Consider the following 19457-nt stretch of genomic DNA (forward strand, 5'->3'; position numbering starts at 1 on the left):
CTGGTTAAAGTCCCAGCTGGACCATTCAGCCTTTTATCCTTTCAGTGTCGAGGAAACGAGTGCCATGGATGTAGCTAATAGTAAACATCTGTTATCTTTCAATAGGCCAAGATATCTCTTTGGAGTGGACATGCCCTCCCGAAAATTAGCTTGTTATGCTGTGTGAATTAGTGTATCACAACATACCTGGACAAATACGAAACATCGCAGGGTACTTACCAGTCACAACTTTGCAAAATATCATGTATGGAAAGTGAAAGTTAATGTGCAGAAACACCCAACATGCATTTTATTTTAGATAGAGGAAGTTTCTAGTTATCTGTATTTACATTTTAGCTATAAAGATCTTTCTTGGAATTTAGTTGAATTATTATGTAGGTATTGGTATTTATGCAGCACAATCTAGCTTGAAAACATTGGAGCATTCTACATTTCATGGGCGCCTGGTAGGTGATCCTGTACATCAAGTGGGGATGACACAAATACATTTTCACATTGTTAGGCATAGGGAGAGTATCAAGTGATTTATAATTCTTCTACTAAAGAGGGAGTGATAGGAAATCAGGAAAACACTGCACGACCTCCCTGCCTAAACATTTTATTACAACGAATGCAGCAACAAGGGACTAGCAATGCCCCGGGTGGGTCCAGTATTTCTGTATAAGGAAATCTCCCGCACTCATTGACCGCATGCTTCATTATCAGTAACATTACCCTGTCCTGGTAAGGTGATACTACGTGGATGGATATGACCCCCAATGGAGGGTGGCGGATATTTGGAGGGGCGTTCTTGGTAAAATTTCACTAAATATGTTAAGGCTTCCAGACATTAAAAATGTACTTTATCGGTAAACCCAACAAGCCCCAAGCCAAGCACTGAGGCCGGGAATTGAACCTGGGCCCCAGATTCCAAATTTGAAAGCTCTAGCCACATTTGTAAAAGCACGAACACAGTTAAAGTGCTGATAGTATTCTAAATATTTTAACGTTTACTGCTGTTTGATTTTTAAAACCTTTGATTGCCGGTAATTCAAAACCGCATTTAGAGATTACAGTTATCAGTAGACTCTTACTGTTATAGAGGCATTCCATTTTTATGCTTCACCCATTTGAGAGACTTACTCTTCTGATGTTTACAAAATTTGATGTTAATTGGTCCTTTTACCTTTTTGTATTGTTTTCAGTGAATTTTCTGGTGAATCATTACCAGGCCCAGTATTTTGTCCAACAAGCCAAGCTACAGCATCTACTTCAGTTTCCTCTTCGTCGTCCCCACCGTCCGGCTCAGTCTCTGCATTTCGACCTGTTGTGTCATCTCGACAGATTGTGGAAAGGCTGCCTCGAATGCTGGACTTCAGGGTCGAATACCGGGACAAGAATGTAGACGTGGTGCTTGAAGACAGCTGTACCGTTGGTAAGGTTACATTGTTGGCTTTTGTTCTGTTAAGTTTTTGCTGCGTAATGTGACAGCTTTGCTGTATCACTGAATTGTCGTGTTTGTCAAGTTCAGGAGCTTTTGCGTCCGAGTCTTCTGTTTTATGTTTCAGAAGTATACTCAGCATTTTGGGTACCTTTCATATTTTGTGTTGTGTATGTTAGGCAAGTGTGCTGTAGTGTTTGCCCTCTGTAGATTTGTGTGTGCATTACCCAGCTTGAGGAAATTGAAACTAAGATACTTTTTTAAGGGTATACGTTAGCCCTTGGAGTTGGGTGTTATTATGAGGGTTGGAGTTCTGTTGTGAACTCACGGACTTCCCTATATGATGCCTGTAAACTGTTTGTGTGTGTGTGTGTGTGTGGGTGTGCATGCATTTGTGTGTTGATCAAGCTAATATATTCTAGTGGAGATTTCACTAGTTAAGGTTATGATTGGTAATGCTGTGTGCTTGATGATGCCAAGCTACATTGAATACATGTTTGGCAAGCTACTAAGGTCTCAAACCTTGCTGTGCCCTGACCTTATCTGAGAACCAAGGACCACAACAGAGCTGGGTGTCAGGCTTTTTGCATTTTTGTTAGAGGGTACTCACAATCTGCTGCACCCCAGGCAATCCCCAGCACCGTGCGTTTCTTTCAGCATTTGGAAACCAATGTCTAAAATGGGAAGAAGCGATGCAGGATCTGCTTTGCTTTTTCTATCTAGACCTGGCCTTTGTAGGGTTGCCATGCTAACATCTGTAGCAACCTGAGAGCTTTTAAAGCCTTACACTGATTCACATGGTGAAGAAAAAAGAAAGTAAGAGGAGCAGAAAGAGGGGCGAGACATAGGTTAGAAAGAGAGATGAGGTAGTGCAGAAGAGCAGAGAAGCGACAGAAAAGGTGAGATTGAGAGCTGCAGTGGTACAGGTAGACTGGGGCTTGAGAAAAGTAAACCAACTTAAGAAACAAAGAGAGACACAATGATAAATATGGGAACTGAATGTGAGAGGTCCAGGATGTGTAAAGTGGTGTGTGAGGACTTATGAGAGTGAGTGTGCGTCAGGGAACACGTCCTAAAAAAAGAAGTGGGAAGGACTCATCAAGTTAGACAGTATGTAAACGACATTACAGGAAGTGACATCAGATCTTAAGACCTCACACATATGTTAAACAGTTCTATCATGAGTACATTTGAGTGCATTACGAGATTTAAGTGAAAGCTGGTCATTACTTAAGCTTGTGTCTTGAATTCCCTGTCAGAAGGTATTAACAGCCCAAATGTGAGTTAAGTTTGGTGTGTAACTACAGTAGACAACCCACTAAGTGCTACAGGCTAGGCATCATAAGCCTGGCACCAAGAAAAACAGCACAGCTCATGCATTGCATTACAATTTGTGAAAATGCAATTGTGAATATCAAAACTATAACATGTATTAACCTGCCTAACATACACCGATCATATACACTAACCATTGTAGCACACTTTAACCATTATCAAGAAAAATGCAAGTTGCACACTGCGTTTGGTATTCTGAGCATAGGGAATGATATTAAGTTCATGGCACTGAAACCCCTATTGCAGCGACTCAAAGTTATTGGTAGTGTGTTTATTGCCCTCAAATATGTCCTCCCCCTCATGATGAGGGGAGTGTCAGTTATAGCCTCGTACCTGGGCACTTCAGTTTTAAGTCCTGAAGTGCCCAGGGCCGAGTGTCTATTTCTGACACCTCGTCGTGGCCTGGGGTCAGCAGTCTCACTGACCTCATCTCTGATTAATGAGGGACTGCTGCCTGTTCTCTCATTGGCTGACCTAAGGTCAGCCTGTAAGAACAGGCAGCAGTCCCAAACCTGCAGGAACCTCCAAGGCTTCCCTCCAGAGACTGAAAAAGGTATGTATTATGTCTTTTTTTTAATACTTGATGCGTGCACGTATGTATGAACATATGTGAGTGCATGATGTGAATGTGTGTGTGAATGCAAGGGTGTGAGTGAATGTGCGTGTGTGGGCCCCTGTTTTGCTTTTCACTAATGTCCAAGCTGAAACACTCATGCACTGACAAAAATCTCTGGAATGCACTTCTTAGTCCAAATAAGGCATTTATTATTTCACTACGCAAGGTTCCTAAAAGGAGATTAGCATGTTGAAAGCACATGTTAAAAAATAGTCACAATAATGAGATGAAAATATTCACAAATGATTCTCCACTGCAATATACACAGCAAATATATGTATCTATATTATAATGCAAAGCAAATAATGAGTTAAAACTGTATCACCGTAGGGCCTGTCAAGTGCTTCATCTTTCTCCTGCCAGCAAGCCGATGACCCTGTTCGACTGCGAGAAATAGAGATCTCTACCCTCACAGGAAATATATGTCAGGCATCCGACGTCTGAATCCTGATTGAGGTCTCTGAATCTCCTACTGTCAATCGGGGTCTCTTTTATATCTTAAAAAAAATGAAGAAGGAGCTTTCTGGAAAAACCCCTCCTGTTGCGCAAGAAGTATTCAGACATGCTGGCTAGTTTAGGTATGCTTTGAAAATAACACGTTGGGATTTGGCCACAATCACAAGACGTCAAGTCAAAGCAAGGCCGTTCCCTGTCATCTTAGTACATTCTTATCAACCAAAGCCCTTGGTGGGAAGAAACGAAAACAAGACAGAATGCACAGTGTACAACGTGGATAATCACTGGCAGCTTTTAACATAGCAGTGTCTAATGCTGAGATACATTCAATAGGCAGAATGAAGCTAAGGCTAAACTGAATACAAAATGGAGTCTGTAACTGGTGAACACTGAACAGCTAGCCAGGTCAGTGGTCAAAACACACCTTTCACTACAGCCCTCTGCCCCCTTCATGCTCTTATTACTGGCAGCCACCAGTAAGCAGTGTCATTTTACAAGTCAGGATATTTTGTACATATTTTTTACAAAACATCAGTGTTTCTCTCAAGCATTACTCTGGCATCATCATTGCACATACCCATCCAATTTTCTGAGATGCACTTGTTGCAAAATCCATGATTCTGAAGACATTTCAAAAGTGAGACCTCCATGCACTCTGCATCCTCCCTTGTGAGCTCAATCAAGCCACAGAAAAATGTTAGGAGGGGTTCTTTCCCACAGATTCCTGCATGGCTAAAATTGTTCAAATATAATTTTGGAGCTTGTTCAATGATACCCATGCAAAACGTTCTCCACATTTCTTTGGCAATGCATTCTGTTGTGTGTGCTACATTATGTTCACGGTGTAAAATGGAGCCCATATGTGCCTCATTAGCAACCTGCAAGCCTGTTATATCTGTGAAGCCTAAAATGAGCTGGTTATTTCTGGCACAAAACCTTAACTGCTGAGGCATAGTAATGCCTCTGCTGCGTTGCCATAGTTGAGTACAGTACCTCCATCTTGGATGCATCTTGGATATTGCGCGCTTTAGTATGCACTTTGGAAAGTTTGTGATTACAATTTCTTTCCGAAGTGAGGTTAACTGGCTAGCTTTTGTTGGGCCAGATGCAGAAATGCTCCCAGTGATCCATTCTTTAGCCACACTCACACCTTATCATGCAGACCCTCCAAGCATCTTTACCTCACTGCATGTTTTGCATCCCAGTAAGTCATTTTCAGGGCTTCACGTCATTCACTCTAAACCTAATGCAGGTACATCTAGCAAGGATGAACTTGGTTGTACTAGCCAGCTTCCGAATTGTAACTCGATCCCTTGTTGGTGTTTGCAAGAAAATCAACTATTCCGTCTAATCCATACATGATTGTGATTTTGTGTTTGCATATTTCTTTAGAAATCGGACTAATGTGGGCCGCAATATTTTGTTGCATTCGTCACTTTCATATAGGCATTCACTGTAGGTTGATGAGCAGAAAAAGACTAAAGTTGTTTGGCCAGAATATGTGGACTATTACTGGGTCTAGGTGACTAACTTTGCACTTAGAACAACATTGTTTTAATTATTTGCTAAGTTATCCGCCCACCCAGGTTTGCGGTCATATTAAAAAAAAGTCACAAAATGCCATTTGAAAAAAGAAAGTTCTCCTTTATTAGCATGTAATTGTCTGCAAAATTACTCCTATGAAATTGCTCATTTAGACTTCCATGTATTGCTAGAGCATTACATTAGGATCGTTTGTGGTCATAAACGGACCAATTATTCCCTGGCAGGGAGTACCTATGTGTTTACCATTCTTGGCTACCACTGATGCAGCCTCGAGGCTTAGAAGTGAATACACGTTTTCCTGTCTAGCAGCAGCTGGCTGCTTGGCTCTCCGGCGATCTGCGTGGTCTCCTGAGTATTCATGGGAACTGACATGGTCCTGCCGTGTTGGAAGATAGGCCATGGCATATGTGAGCAGGACAAGGTAATGAGGCTTCAGGTGTGCACATACGCTGGGGCAGTCCGTTGAATAGGGGGGTCCAGAGTTAATGTCTTTAAGCTGTGGCACACATAAAATAAAATATGTGCATTAGGAGATAGTAAGAATTTTGTCAGTTGAAGTTAAAGGGACATCATTCCAGTCATTCATTCCTTTGAAAGGCTTCCGAGATGTTGTTTGCTCTGTGTTCACAGATAGAGGTCAAAGGTCAGTTTGTCTTATAATTAATTTTCCTTCTGACTGCAGAGTTCCAGGACTTTCTAAGTTGAACTGTGTGACCTGCTCTTTAAAGTGTAAAATAAAAGGATATAGGATATTAGGCTTTTCCCAACACACAACATTTAAATGACTAAGTCAACTGTACAAACATTTCAAAATATATTTCTGTAGTTGCAAAAGTCCATTTTTTTGTATTTCTGTGTGATGAAAATAATATTTTAATAGGATGAAAACACATCAGAATACTTTACGTGTTGATGTGCAAAGGGAATGTTTTCTGAAACCCAATTTTTACAGATGAATACACTATATAGTTTTATCAGTAAAGCTGAAAGTTAGTGGAAAGGTTTTTGGACATTTCTTGGAAATTTACTGTGTGTAGATGACAATATGCCACCACATCTGATAGAGTGAAACTGGCGGAGGAATTATTTGACAATTTAGAGAAGGGGGTCACACTTCAACAAACTTTTCGTATTAGCATGCACCCACAGAGTGAAGGCTTAAGAAGTAAATTCATCAGACTGGAGAAATTGAAGAAAAGCAAATTATCTAAGTGGTGGGATGGTGCAACACTAAAACAATATTTAAAATTAAATCCACGGGTTCGATCCCCGTACGAATTTACAAGAATTGTATTGAAACATTAAAATATTAATTCAACATAATTTGTTGTAACTTTCGATTGTTATTCAATTCCATTCTTTGTTTATGATGAAGCTATTGTTGATAAAACAATTGCTGCTTTAATGTCTAACTTGCTTTTTCAAAGCCTATTGTAATCTGGATTGTGTTTTGTTTTACATTTGTGAATAATTTTCATTGATGAGAGAGTTGCCACACATTGTGTTTTCAAATTTACATGTAAGCCACCCAATGTTGGAACCATGCAATTCCACTCCCAACTAGCACTTAAAAATAAATTGGCCTTCAAAATAACTATTGCTAGTTTGCTTAGAAAAACAACACTAGTGTGGAGATGTGGGAACTGTGAGAGTCACCACAACCTATGGCCATTAATCAGAAACTGAATTAGTCTACACTCGCTAATAAAAACTTTGCACAATCAAGGCATGTTATACTGCGAAAATGGTTCAGTGGAGAAGGCCTACTTGTTTACAGTAACACAGGCCTGTGGGATCTTCTGTTCACTGCTGCCTCATCCTGAAGGAGTGAGCCCTGTGTAAGCACAGATTCTTTGATCTCATATATAACATAACTCTGAATTACATCAGCCTGCCAGACCTAAGAGCATTGAAACAGCAAAGCTATCCCATGTTATTGTGTTATGATACAGTACATTACAAACCCTGCATCGTCGCTGAAGTAGGTAGAGATGAGAATGTCAAAGAACAAAATCATCCATACACTGGTATGGTAATAACTTGGTGTAGGAAAGTACCATCTTGCCTGGCATGTTACCCCCATATTTCACTGTATATATGTTGTTTTAGTGTATGTGTCACTGGGTCCCTGCCAGCCAGGGCCCCAGTGCTCATAAGTGTGCCCTGTATGTGTTACCTGTGTGATGACTAACTGTCTCACTGAGGCTCTGCTAACCAGAACCTCAGTGGTTATGCTCTCTCTGCTTTCCAAATTGTCACTAACAGGCTAGTGACCAATTTCACCAATTTGCGTTGGCATACTGGAACACCCTTATAATTCCCTAGTATATGGTACTGAGGTACCCAGGGTATTGGGGTTCCAGGAGATCCCTATGGGCTGCAGCATTTCTTTTGCCACCCATAGGGAGCTCTGACAATTCTTACACAGGCCTGCCACTGCAGCCTGAGTGAAATAACGTCCACGTTATTTCACAGCCATTTACCACTGCACTTAAGTAACTTATAAGTCACCTATATGTCTAACCTTCACCTGGTGAAGGTTGGGTGCAAAGTTACTTAGTGTGGGGGCACCCTGGCACTAGCCAAGGTGCCCCCACATCGTTCAGGGCAAATTCCCCGGACTTTGTGAGTGCGGGGACACCATTTCACGCGTGCACTATACATAGGTCACTACCTATGTATAGCGTCACAATGGTAACTCCGAACATGGCCATGTAACATGTCTAAGATCATGGAATTGTCACCCCAATGCCATTCTGGCATTGGGGAGACAATTCCATGTTCCCCGAGTCTCTAGCACAGACCCGAGTACTGCCAAACTGCCTTTCCCGGGGTTTCACTGCAGCTGCTGCTGCTGCCAACCCCTCAGACAGGTTTCTGCCCTCCTGGGGTCCAGCCAGGCCTGGCCCAGGAAGGCAGGACAAAGGACTTCCTCAGAGAGAGGGTGTTACACCCTCTCCCTTTGGAAAAAGGTGTCAGGGCTGGGGAGTAGTAGCCTCCCCCAGCCTCTGGAAATGCTTTGATGGGCACAGATGGTGCCCATCTCTGCATAAGCCAGTCTACACCGGTTCAGGGATCCCCCAGCCCTGCTCTGGTGCGAAACTGGACAAAGGAAAGGGGAGTGACCACCCCCTGATCTGCACCTCCCAGGGGAGGTGCCCAGAGCTCCTCCAGCGTGCCCCAGACCTATGCCATCTTGGAATCAGAGGTGTGCTGGCACACTGGACTGCTCTGAGTGGCCAGGGCCAGCAGGTGACGTCAGAGACTCCTTCTGATAGGCTCTTACCTGTGTTACTAGCCTATCCTCCTTCCTAGGTAGCCAAACCTCCTTTTCTGGCTATTTAGGGTCTCTGCTTTGGGGAATTCTTCAGATAACGAATGCAAGAGCTCACCAGAGTTCCTCTGCATCTCCCTCTTCACCTTCTGACAAAGGATCGACCGCTGACTGCTCAGGACGCCTGCAAAACCGCAACAAAGTAGCAAAGACGACTACTGCAACCTTGTATCGCTTCATCCTGCCAGCTTTCTCGCCTGTTTCCTGGTGGTGCATGCTCTGGGGGTAGCCTGCTTCCTTCTTGCACCAGGAGCTCTGAAGAAATCTCCTGTGGGTCGACGGAATCTTCCCCCTGCAACCGCAGGCAACAAAAGACTGCATCACCGGTCCTCTGGGTCCTCTCTCAGCACGACGAGCGTGGTCCCTGGAACTCAGCAACTTTGTCCAAGTGACTCCCACAGTCCAGTGACTCTTCAGTCCAAGTTTGGTGGAGGTAAGTCCTTGCCTCCCCACGCTAGACTGCATTGCTGGGTACCGCATGATTTTCAGCTGCTCCGGCTCCTGTGCACTCTTCCAGGATTTCCTTTGTGCACAGCCAAGCCCGGTTCCCCAACACTCTAACCTGCAGTGCACAACCTTCTTAGTTGTCCTCCGGCGTCGTGGGACTCCCTTTTCTGACTTCGGGTGGACTCCGGTTCACTCCTCTTCCAAGTGCCTGTTCCGGTACTTCTGTGGGTGCTGCCTGCTTCTGTGAGGGCTCCCTGACTTGCTGGGCGCCCCCTCTGTCTCCTCATCCAAGTGGCGACATCCTGGTCCCTCCTGGGCCACAGCAGCATCCAAAAACCCTAACCGCGACCCTTGCAGCTAGCAAGGCTTGTTTGCGGTCTTTCTGCGTGGGAATACCTCTGCAAGCTTCTTCACGACGTGGGACATCCATCCTTCAAAGGGGAAGTTCCTAGTCCTCTGCGTTCTTGCAGAACACAAAGCTTCTTCCATCCGGTGGCAGCTTCCTTGCACCCTCAGCTGGTATTTCCTGGGCATCTGCCCACTCTCGACACTGTCGCGACTCTTGGACTTGGTCCCCTTGTCTTACAGGTACTCAGGTCCGGAAATCCACTGTTGTTGCATTGCTGGTTTTGGTTTTCCTTGCGGAATCCCCCTATCACGACTTCTGTGCTCTCTGGGGGTTGTAGGTGCACTTTACACCTACCTTACAGGGTCTTGGGGTGGGCTATTTTTCTAACCCTCACTGTTTTCTTACAGTCCCAGCGACCCTCTACAAGCTCACATAGGTTTGGGGTCCATTTGTGGTTCCCATTCCACTTTTGGAGTATATGGTTTGTGTTGCCCCTATACCTATGTGCTCCTATTGCAATCTATTGTAGCATTACACTGCTTGCATTACTTCCTTTTGCTATTACTGCAAATGTTTGGTATTGTGTACATATAGCTTGTGTATATTTGGCATCCTCATACTGAGGGTACTCACTGAGATACTTTTGGCATATTGTCATAAAAATAAAGTACATTTATTTTTAGTACATCTGTGTATTGTGTTTTCTTATGATATTGTGCATATGACACCAGTGGTATAGTAGGAGCTTTGCATGTCTCTTAGTTCAGCCTAAGCTGCTCTGCTATAGCTACCTTCTCTCAGCCTAAGCTGCTAGACACCTCTTCTACACTAATAAGGGATAACTGGACCTGGTACAGAGTGTAAGTACCCCTTGGTACCCACTACAAGCCAGGCCAGCCTCCTACACTTGGCAAACTCCAACATGGCCATGTCCAGTGCTCCAGAACTATAAAAAGCTTCTTTCTTCCAGTTACAACAGTTCTTCATCATTTAGGGATTGGCAGCTGGTAAATAAAATACATACATACATACATACATATGTTTGGAAATCCTTACATTTTTTTGTTGTGGTGTGAGGGATCTATATACTTCTGCATACACCTGAAAAAACGTGGGTCATGGAGGACCATGCAGGATTATGCGAAACAGCTCTTATTTGAGGGGAAGACTGCACAGTTGCAGAATGGGTGAGAGAAGAAACGAGCACACGATTTCCTCAAGTTGGCAAAAAAGTGTGCATCTATCTGTGGCACTGACCAACCGGAAAGCGATTGGTTCAAGTTGTAAAGTAAGCGCGCATGTAAGCATACATCGTTTTATGCATTTTCTCAAATGTATAGCAGTAGGTAGAAGCTAACAGGGGCTTAGCTATGAATAGTGATCCTATGCAGGTATCTGTTTTGTGTGATTTAATGGACTCTATTGTTCCTCTAGGTATAAAAAGAAACTAGACCATATATAGGGTTCACAGGAAAATTGACTTTCATGTGGTCTCTGCCAGCCACCCATTCTCCAACCTCCTGCCCCAAGAATTTAAAACAAGTAGTTAACCTTTGCTGTAAAACAGAAGAAATAGTGTGATTTCCATCTAGTGGCTGAATTGCACAATATGAAAGTGGAAAACTTGGGATCAGTCCCTGATAACCTGCTTGAACAAATTGTGTGATCCTAGGCAAATCTTTCTTTTGTGCTTGATTTATTAGATTAGACTATAATGTTGCTTCATGTACAACAATAATCTAGGCCACATTTAGGGTGCTCTCAATGATTAATTTATAATAAATGCCTATCAGTGCAGTGATGTAATCTGAAATACTATGGTGAAAGGTTTCTGCATTTTTTTGAATTTTAAAGACTTTCCTTGTTTTGTAGCATCAATTATATGCTAGTTTCATGGCTCAGCTCGCGCACAAGCTTCATACCAATTTCCACAACTTGTGTGGGATTCACTAGTACAGATTTCTCCTCACGCTATCTGGAATTGTAAATCATTTAAGCCTTTAAGACTTATGTGAGTCCCTGACGGGCATAAATAAGCGATTTCTGGCTGTAGATCTGAATTTCCAGGCACAAATGGCTTTGTGAATAGTGCAACTTAGGGATTATTTTAGAGTATGACAGATCAGTTTGCCCCTTTCGTGTATGTAGGGTGCCATGGAAATCGGTGCACTTGTGTATGGTAGATGTGGCACCTGCCACTTTTTGCCAGATGTCCCTCATCCACCAAACTCTAAATAACCCCTTATGTCACTAGGATCAAGGAACATGAATAGCATTTTGAAAATATGGGCATAATGCCAATGGCATATGGCATCAACAACTTAATCAAACCCAAAGAACATCAACACCAAACCGACATCTTAAATCATCTCCACAACAGTGGCATCCTACTACGCAAGATAATACCACAAAACAACAGCTAAGCACAACACAACAAAATAGGACACTAGTAAATCACATCACAACACAAACTGAATGCAGTACCTCAACACAGCATAACATAACAACATAACAGTACAACTCAGGGGCATAGCTAGGGCGCAGTCGAGTGAGACATACTTCTCACATTGGCTCTCTGACAGCTGCCCTTCATTGCCAATCATCCTGATGCCAGTGGGCTACCTGGCCCACTGAAGGCACCACTGAAAATATTCATAGTGTAATGAGTTGAACTTTGGCCACTGATGTCCTGTGATCCTTTGGTGATGTCGGCCGACTTGAGCATACCCAGGACAAGTTTGGCTTTCACATTTTCAGTGATGCAACAGTAACCAGTGGCAATTATGGAAAGAAACCACTAGAAATTTAATGGCAGTGTTCCTGTAGTGACAAGTCCCCAAAAGCTGTTTCAATGTGGAATACTGGAGTACAGATTAAAATAATTAAGCTTTCTCGAGTTTTGGCCCAGCTAGACAAATAATTAAACTGCTGTTTTAATATCAACTCACTTCAGTGGTGGTCAGATTAAAAAAAAAATATTTTTATTCAGTTTTGCAACAAAAAAAGACATAGACAGCCTTCTTTGTCACCAGCGTAGTCCGGATATAATTACACCATATTGCCAGCATTTGTTCAGTTGCTCCACCTCAAGCCCGCTCGTTCTCCCCTTCCCGTCCCAGCCCCCCTTGTTGTGTAGCTATTTTAGCCATATTTCAAACACAGTATTTTAGGAAACCAGGCCCGCCGTTGTAGCCCAGATACATTTCATTCAGCATTGCTTTATTCTTCTAGCATTAGCCACATTTGCAGTATTTTATTTTCTCTAGCTATTTGTTTCTTCGCCCCAGGAAAGCGTCACATTCTTAGCATTTCACTTTGTGCTTTCCTCAAGGCTCCAGTCAGATAGGGTTGCCAGCAAGTGGTACACTGTGTCTCCAACATTCACAGAAAAATACATATTCCTAAGTGGAGACCCTTTCTTAGAATGTCATCTATCTTATTATATAAGCACTCTTGTCCCATACACGTTAGAGGGAGATCCAGTCAGATGACCACGACTGCTTGCTGGTTGCCTCCGCTGCAGCTTCTTGCTTAGGCTACAGAATCCCTGGCCTCTATGGGGATGGTGTCTCTTTAGACTACAGGCTTCCTTGCTCAGGTATGAGGGATGATGTCTTCCCAGGGAGGAAACTTGAGGGTCAGATTAGGCTCATTATGCTGTGCTCTAACATAGCTTAGGTAGGAAGAATATATATCGCTCCTAGTGGCAATATGGTGGGACTGTTTTTGTGTTTCACACTCCTTGTTACCTTTTTGCTTTCAGTGTGTTTTATCATTCTACTTATTGCAATACATGCCATTTTATCTAAGATGCAGTTACTTAAATAAAGCCTTATTGAACTATATTCTGCCTTTGTTTGTCATTGCCTGTGTGAGACTAATGTAACTGAGAGAAAGGGGCGAGATCTGATCGACCATGATTCCCCTGATGAGTCTTTCTTGTCATGCGCCCAGTTGCCACAATCATCCCTGCTCTTGAGTAGAGATGAGGCACTGCTAATTAGCATTAGGCCAACAGGCGTCACATAATATGGGATTGTACTTAATTCCCCACAATCTATGCAATTCTGCTGCCCAAATCCAATAGCCTCATTAGGATAATGAGAACCTACATGACATGGCAACCCCAACGGTCAGGCACTCATTTTCGGATCCTCCAAAGTATCTCTATCTCACTAAAGGCTAAAGACACCTCAATACTATATATGGAGACGTCTGTGGTATTGAGGATTTCTTCCTCAGCTAAGTAGGTATTACCTATCTAACGCTGTAGGTTGTTCAAGCTTGAACCTTAAAAGAAACAATCCCCACTTGGTGTCCTTATCTCTGACCAAGCACCTTTACCATTAACATGGCGAACCCGCAACGGGTAGCAATTGCAGTAAATATGCAACTGCCCTTACTACACACTTGTTGGCAAATGGCCTTACAACCCAGAGGAGTCAAGTCACATTTGTTGTTGAGGCTCATCCAGCCTACAGAACAGAAACATTTTATTCTTGGGTTACTTTTCCAGCAGTTGATGGGAACACAAACACATTTCATCACTAAACCTACCTGCACAATACAGAGCTTATGCATGTTTAGAAATGCCCTTATCTTATCAAGACCATAATAATTGGCTTGATGGCACCCTACCACGTACATTATTACCCGTTAGGTTAGATCCTCTGAGCAATGATGGCCCGACCTGGCCTTTATTGGCCACATATACACGGCATCCTGATGCAGCAACCTTAGCAGTGGCTGCGATTCACCACTTATATACAGAGCTCACTGGAATATAGAGACTGTTAGTACAGTTTGTAATGGAAACATTAAATACTAACCTAGTATGTGCTGCCCCAGCGCAACCACATGCACTTATGCCAGGCATCAACCCTGCAACTTCACATTTGATTATGGGTAAAGTACCTGCCAAGCGTGAGGAAATTCCGTTTTGGTTAGCTCAAAAAAATAAATGCGCTGGAAGCAGTCTTTCCCCATACAGGTCCTCAGGACAAACACAGAATTCTCACTATTTGCTAACCATTTGGTATGGTTCCCTCAGTAGACAGTACATGGGGCACGGTATTTGTCACGCTCTATACAACCACATGGTACACCAACACTTGCCAATCTTCCCGAAGTGTTAAAACAAATACATGATGAATACGGAACTGCCCCGGCCCTGGACTTGGGGATGCTGTTAATGGGCAATTTTGCCACTGTATCTTCAATAATATTCAGTAACCTTAAAGGGGAAGCAGTTGCACTGTCAGTGTGCATACGGCTCTGGGACGTTCCTGCACAGGATCAAGAACATTGTAGGAGGCTGGCCTGGTGTGTAGTGGGTACCTTGGGTACTTACACCTTATACCATGTCCAGTTATCCCTTATTAGTGAAATATAGTAGTGTTCTAGCAGCTTAGGCTGATAGAGGTAGCTCTAGCAGAGCAGCTTAGGCTGAACTAGGAGACATGCAAAGCTCCTGCAATACCACTATAGTTACACAGTACCTATACACAATTATAGACAATATTCAATGTTACCAAAAACTAAAGGTAGTTTATTTTAGCGACACTAGACCAAAAATATCTTAGAAGCAATACTCCTTCTGGATGTAAGTATTATACACAATGTATACACTAGACAACAAAATCAGGTAAGTAAATAGTCATAGGATAGTGCAAACAATAGAAGATACCATAGAATGCAATATGAAGAAATAGGCCTAGGGGCAACACAAACCATATACTAAGAAAGTGGAATGTGAATCACAAATTCCCCCTAGGCAAGTGTAGGGTGTAGAGGGTCGCTGGGAGTGTAAGAAAACCACAGAGGTGAGTAACATACCCCACCCCAGAGCCCAGGAAAGTAGGAGTAAAGCAATGCAAGTTTCCTCAGGACACACTACAAGTCGTGATAAGAGTTATTGCAAGAACCAAGCAAGACTGCAAGCAACAAATGATAGATTCCTGGAAAAAGAAGAACTGTAAAGCGAGGAGACCAAGTCCAGAAGTCGCAGAAGTTTCCAGGCAGGACAGGAGCCCCTGCCAACCTAGAAGATGGTGCAAAAGAGGATTCTCCGGTTGAAAGAAGTCTGCAGAAGAGCACCTAAGAAGATGGTGGTGGGTTCCTGCATGATGCCAAGGGTGTCCCACGTGGAGATGTTGGATGCAGGAGAGTTGCAGCGCTGGATTCGTCCAACAAGCCTTGGTTCAAGCAATGCCACGGATTGAGTCAAAATGGCGCTGCCTGGACCCAGGAGGGACCTGGGGGCCTCAACTCGGACTGAGGAGGCAGAGGGGGCTCCCAACACTGGACACCGTGACAAAGAAGGTGCAAATCGATGTTGCTGCAGCACTACAAAAGAAGGTCCCACGCCGCCGGAGAACAACTCAGCGAGTTGAGCGTCACAGTATAGAGTGCTGGGGTCCTGGGCCACACTGTGCACGAAAGATTCTTGCAAATATTGCACAGAGGCCTCAGGAGGTGAAGATGACACGGTGCACAGGGGTACTGTTGTAAACGGGGAAGGCAAGCTCTTACCTCCTCCAAATTTGGACAGCAGGACCTTCGGACAGTCTGTGTCAAAGGGGTCCACTACCTGTGTTCCAAGGAGCACCCTCGTCGCCATGAGAGGAGTCCAAGAGAACCGGTCATCGTCTTACAAGGTGCCTGCTGGAGCAGGGAAGATACTCATCACTCCACTGGAGATTTCTTCAGTCCTTCTGGTGCAGGGTGAACATAGGGAGTCCCCAGACCGTGCACACTGTGGAAACTGTTGCAGTTGCTGGCTGGAGCTGAAGTTGCAGAGTCGAAGTAGTCCTTCTGGATACTTTGTTGCAGTTGCAGCGATTCCTGGAGCGGTCTGTGCTTGATCTGAGGTCAGAGGATGAAGCAGGAGTTGAAGAGGATTCCTGTTGGAAACTTGCAAGCAGAATCTTAAGAGGAACCCATAGGAGAGGCCCTAAATAGCCCTGAGAGGCCCTAAATAGCCCTGAGAGGGGGATTGGCTACCTAACCAGGGATGCACCTATCAGGAGGGGTCTCTGACGTCATCTGCTGGCACTCGCCACTCAGAGGCCTCCAGAGTGTCCCCACACCTTGGAAAACAAGATGGCTAATGCCTGGGACACACTGGAGGAGCTCTGGGCACCACAGCTGGGGTGGTGATGGACAGGGGAGTGGTCGCTCCCCCTTTCCTTTGTACAGTTTCGTGCCAGAGCAGGGACTGGGGGTCCCTGAACTGGTGTAGACTGGCTTATGCAAGGAGGGCACCATCTGTGCCCTTCAAAGCATTTCTAGAGGCTCTGGGAGGCTACCCCTCCCAAGCCTGTAACACCTATTTCCAAAGGGAGAGGGTGTAACACCCTCCTCCCAAAGGAAATGCTTTGTTCTGCCTTCCTGGGACCGAGCTGCTCAGACCCCAGGAGGGCAGAACCCTGTCTGTGAGGTGGCAGCAGCTGTAATTGCAGTGCAAGCCTCAGAGAGCTGGTTTGGCAGTTCTGGGGGTCTATGGTGAAGCCCCGAGGATGCATGGAATTGGCTCCCCAGTACCAGATTTGGAATAGGGGGGACAATTCCATGATCTTAGACATCTTACCTGGCCATATTCGGAGTTACCATTGTGAAGCTACATATAGGTATTGACCTATATGTAGTGCACACGTGTAATGGTGTCCCCGCGCTCACGATGTCTGGAGATTTGGCCCTGGACAGCTTGGGGGCACCTTTGCTAGTGCAAGGATGCCCACACACTTAGTAACTTTGCACATAGCCTTCAGTAAATGAAGGTTAGACATATAGGTGACTTATAAGTTACTTAAGTGCAGTGAAAATGGCTGTGAAATATTGTTTGCACTATTTCATGCAGGCTCCAGTGGCAGTCCTGTGAAAGGGTTTGTCTGAGCTCCTTATGGGTGGCAAAAGAAATGCTTCAGCCCATAAGGATCTTCTGGAACCCCAATGCCCTGGGTACCTAGGTACCATATACTAGGGACGTATAAGGAGGGTCCAGTGTGCCAATTGGAATTGGTAAATGAAGTCACTAAACTATAGTGACTAATTTGGAAGCAGATAGAGCATAAGCACTGAAGCTCTGGTTAGCAGAACTTCAGTGACACCGTTAAGCACTACTGACAACACACACATTAGGCCATAAACTATGAGCACTGGATGTCCTGACCAGCAGGATCCCAGTGAGACAGGCAAAACATACTGACATACAGGTAGAAATTGGGGGTAACATTCCAAGAAAGATGGTACTTTCCTACAAACATGAGCTGTCCGAGATTATCGCTGAGGCCTATTCTAGGATTGGTCAAGTTAGTCTGGGGGCCAGACCCGCTAAACTACAGCTACAAGGTAGAGCTAATAAAGATTCTACTAAGCAAGTACCTGAAGGTTCCAAAAAGTGCTGGGATAAAAAACAATCAACACATAAAAAAGAAAGGGGAGAATCTCCGCATTCGGAGACTCCTCAAAATAGATATAATCTTAGAAATAGAGATAACATGAAAACGTCTGACAGATATCAATATACTGATATTTACCAATCTGGTTCCTTTCAGGACTCACTGGAAAAACGCAGTGAGAGAGGTGGACGGTCAGAGCAGCAAACCGAGAAAGGACTCACAGTGCTCATCCGAGGTTTCTGTTAAGAAAGAAGAGAAACTTACCCAACAAAATCTTTGCGATTCTAACGCCCAAATCCTGTAGCCTTATTAAGATAATCAGAACCTATGTGACACCCTCAGGCCCACACTTTCTTCAAGCCACTGGTCATGGATTTAGTTTTCTGGCCATCCCTTCTTTCATATACCGTTTCTCTGCCAACACACACCAAGCCTTGTCCTCCGTCCAGGTCTGAATATCTGGTGCGCCATGTGCCCCCCACTCCTGGCTATATTTGTCCTAGCCACTGAAAGTCATACCTCAGTAGTAGCTTGTTATACTTTGGTGGGTTGTCATCGCCCCCATACCTTACGTCTCATGGTTTTGACTGTTTTGTCTACTTTTTTCCCCGTTGCTATGTACAGCCCATTTCTCACAGTTTCCCAATAATGCTAAGTTCTCACACAAGACCACACAGTGTGCAGGAACTCTCCCACTTCTTCACACCCTCTGCTACACATGCCCAAACTCACCTTTCCCATTTTGTGCAGGACTTCCCTGGTGTAATACGACTAAGGAATACTTGCAGCTGCAGTAGGCAGAATCGCGCACGTATCACAATCTCCTCAGGCCTGGAACACCTTCTCTAATACCCCATTCTTGAGTGAGCCTGCATTTCTCTCCCAGTCCATCATGAGTTTGGTTATCACTTCGGTGAAATTGTTCATTATTTTCCTATATATTAGGGAAAGTGCTTTTTTAGCCAGTGGTTCCCCCAGTACCCTGTCCTCCAGGGGCAAGGATTCTTCAATGGTTGTGTCATTATGGATGTGGGCTGCTAACTTGTATCATATTTGCAAGTATAGGAGCATTTCTGCATCTTCCATTTGGTACTCCTGCCTAAACATCTTCAGGGACATCAGGCCATTCTTGTCCCAAATGTCTCTTAGAGTAGAGATTTCTGTTGTGTCCCAAGTAGTGAATGCTTCCAGCCTGCTTACCTCCTTTGGGACTTCTCTATCCCACAGAGGGGTTGATCTCGTTAGTTTTGACCCACTTCTGTATTTGTTAAAAGAGGTCATCTGGTATACTGTAAGTGATGTTTTGTGGCACATACACAGTTTGGGCAATGTGATCGTTTTAGAAATTCCTGTTCCTGTCCGAGTGATAGGGATAGCGTTCTCCAATGCTTCACATAATTCCTGACCAATTGCAGGAGTTTATACAAGTTGTCTTTGAGGATTGTCTCTCATTTCTTCTTACACATATGCCCAGGCATTGAAAGCCCTGGAGTGATTTTAGACTGATTGGGATGGACAAGTCCCAGCCCCACTCATCTCAGTCTGTAGCTAGTATT

At 44.1% G+C, this 19457-nt stretch overlaps 1 protein-coding gene across 2 annotated transcripts in view; it reads left to right on the forward strand.

Annotated features, from left to right (window-relative positions):
- The window catches only part of FAF1 (Fas associated factor 1), a 1413415-nt gene that overhangs the window by 235010 nt on the left and 1158948 nt on the right, over positions 1-19457 (forward strand). For both annotated transcript variants that reach the window (XM_069232690.1, XM_069232691.1), the window contains exon 4: positions 1185-1414. In XM_069232690.1, the coding sequence (XP_069088791.1) occupies positions 1185-1414 (230 nt within the window). The remainder of the gene's footprint in view (positions 1-1184; positions 1415-19457) is intronic.

Source organism: Pleurodeles waltl, chromosome 4_2, assembly GCF_031143425.1.
Source record: "Pleurodeles waltl isolate 20211129_DDA chromosome 4_2, aPleWal1.hap1.20221129, whole genome shotgun sequence".
Lineage (NCBI taxonomy): Eukaryota > Metazoa > Chordata > Amphibia > Caudata > Salamandridae > Pleurodeles > Pleurodeles waltl.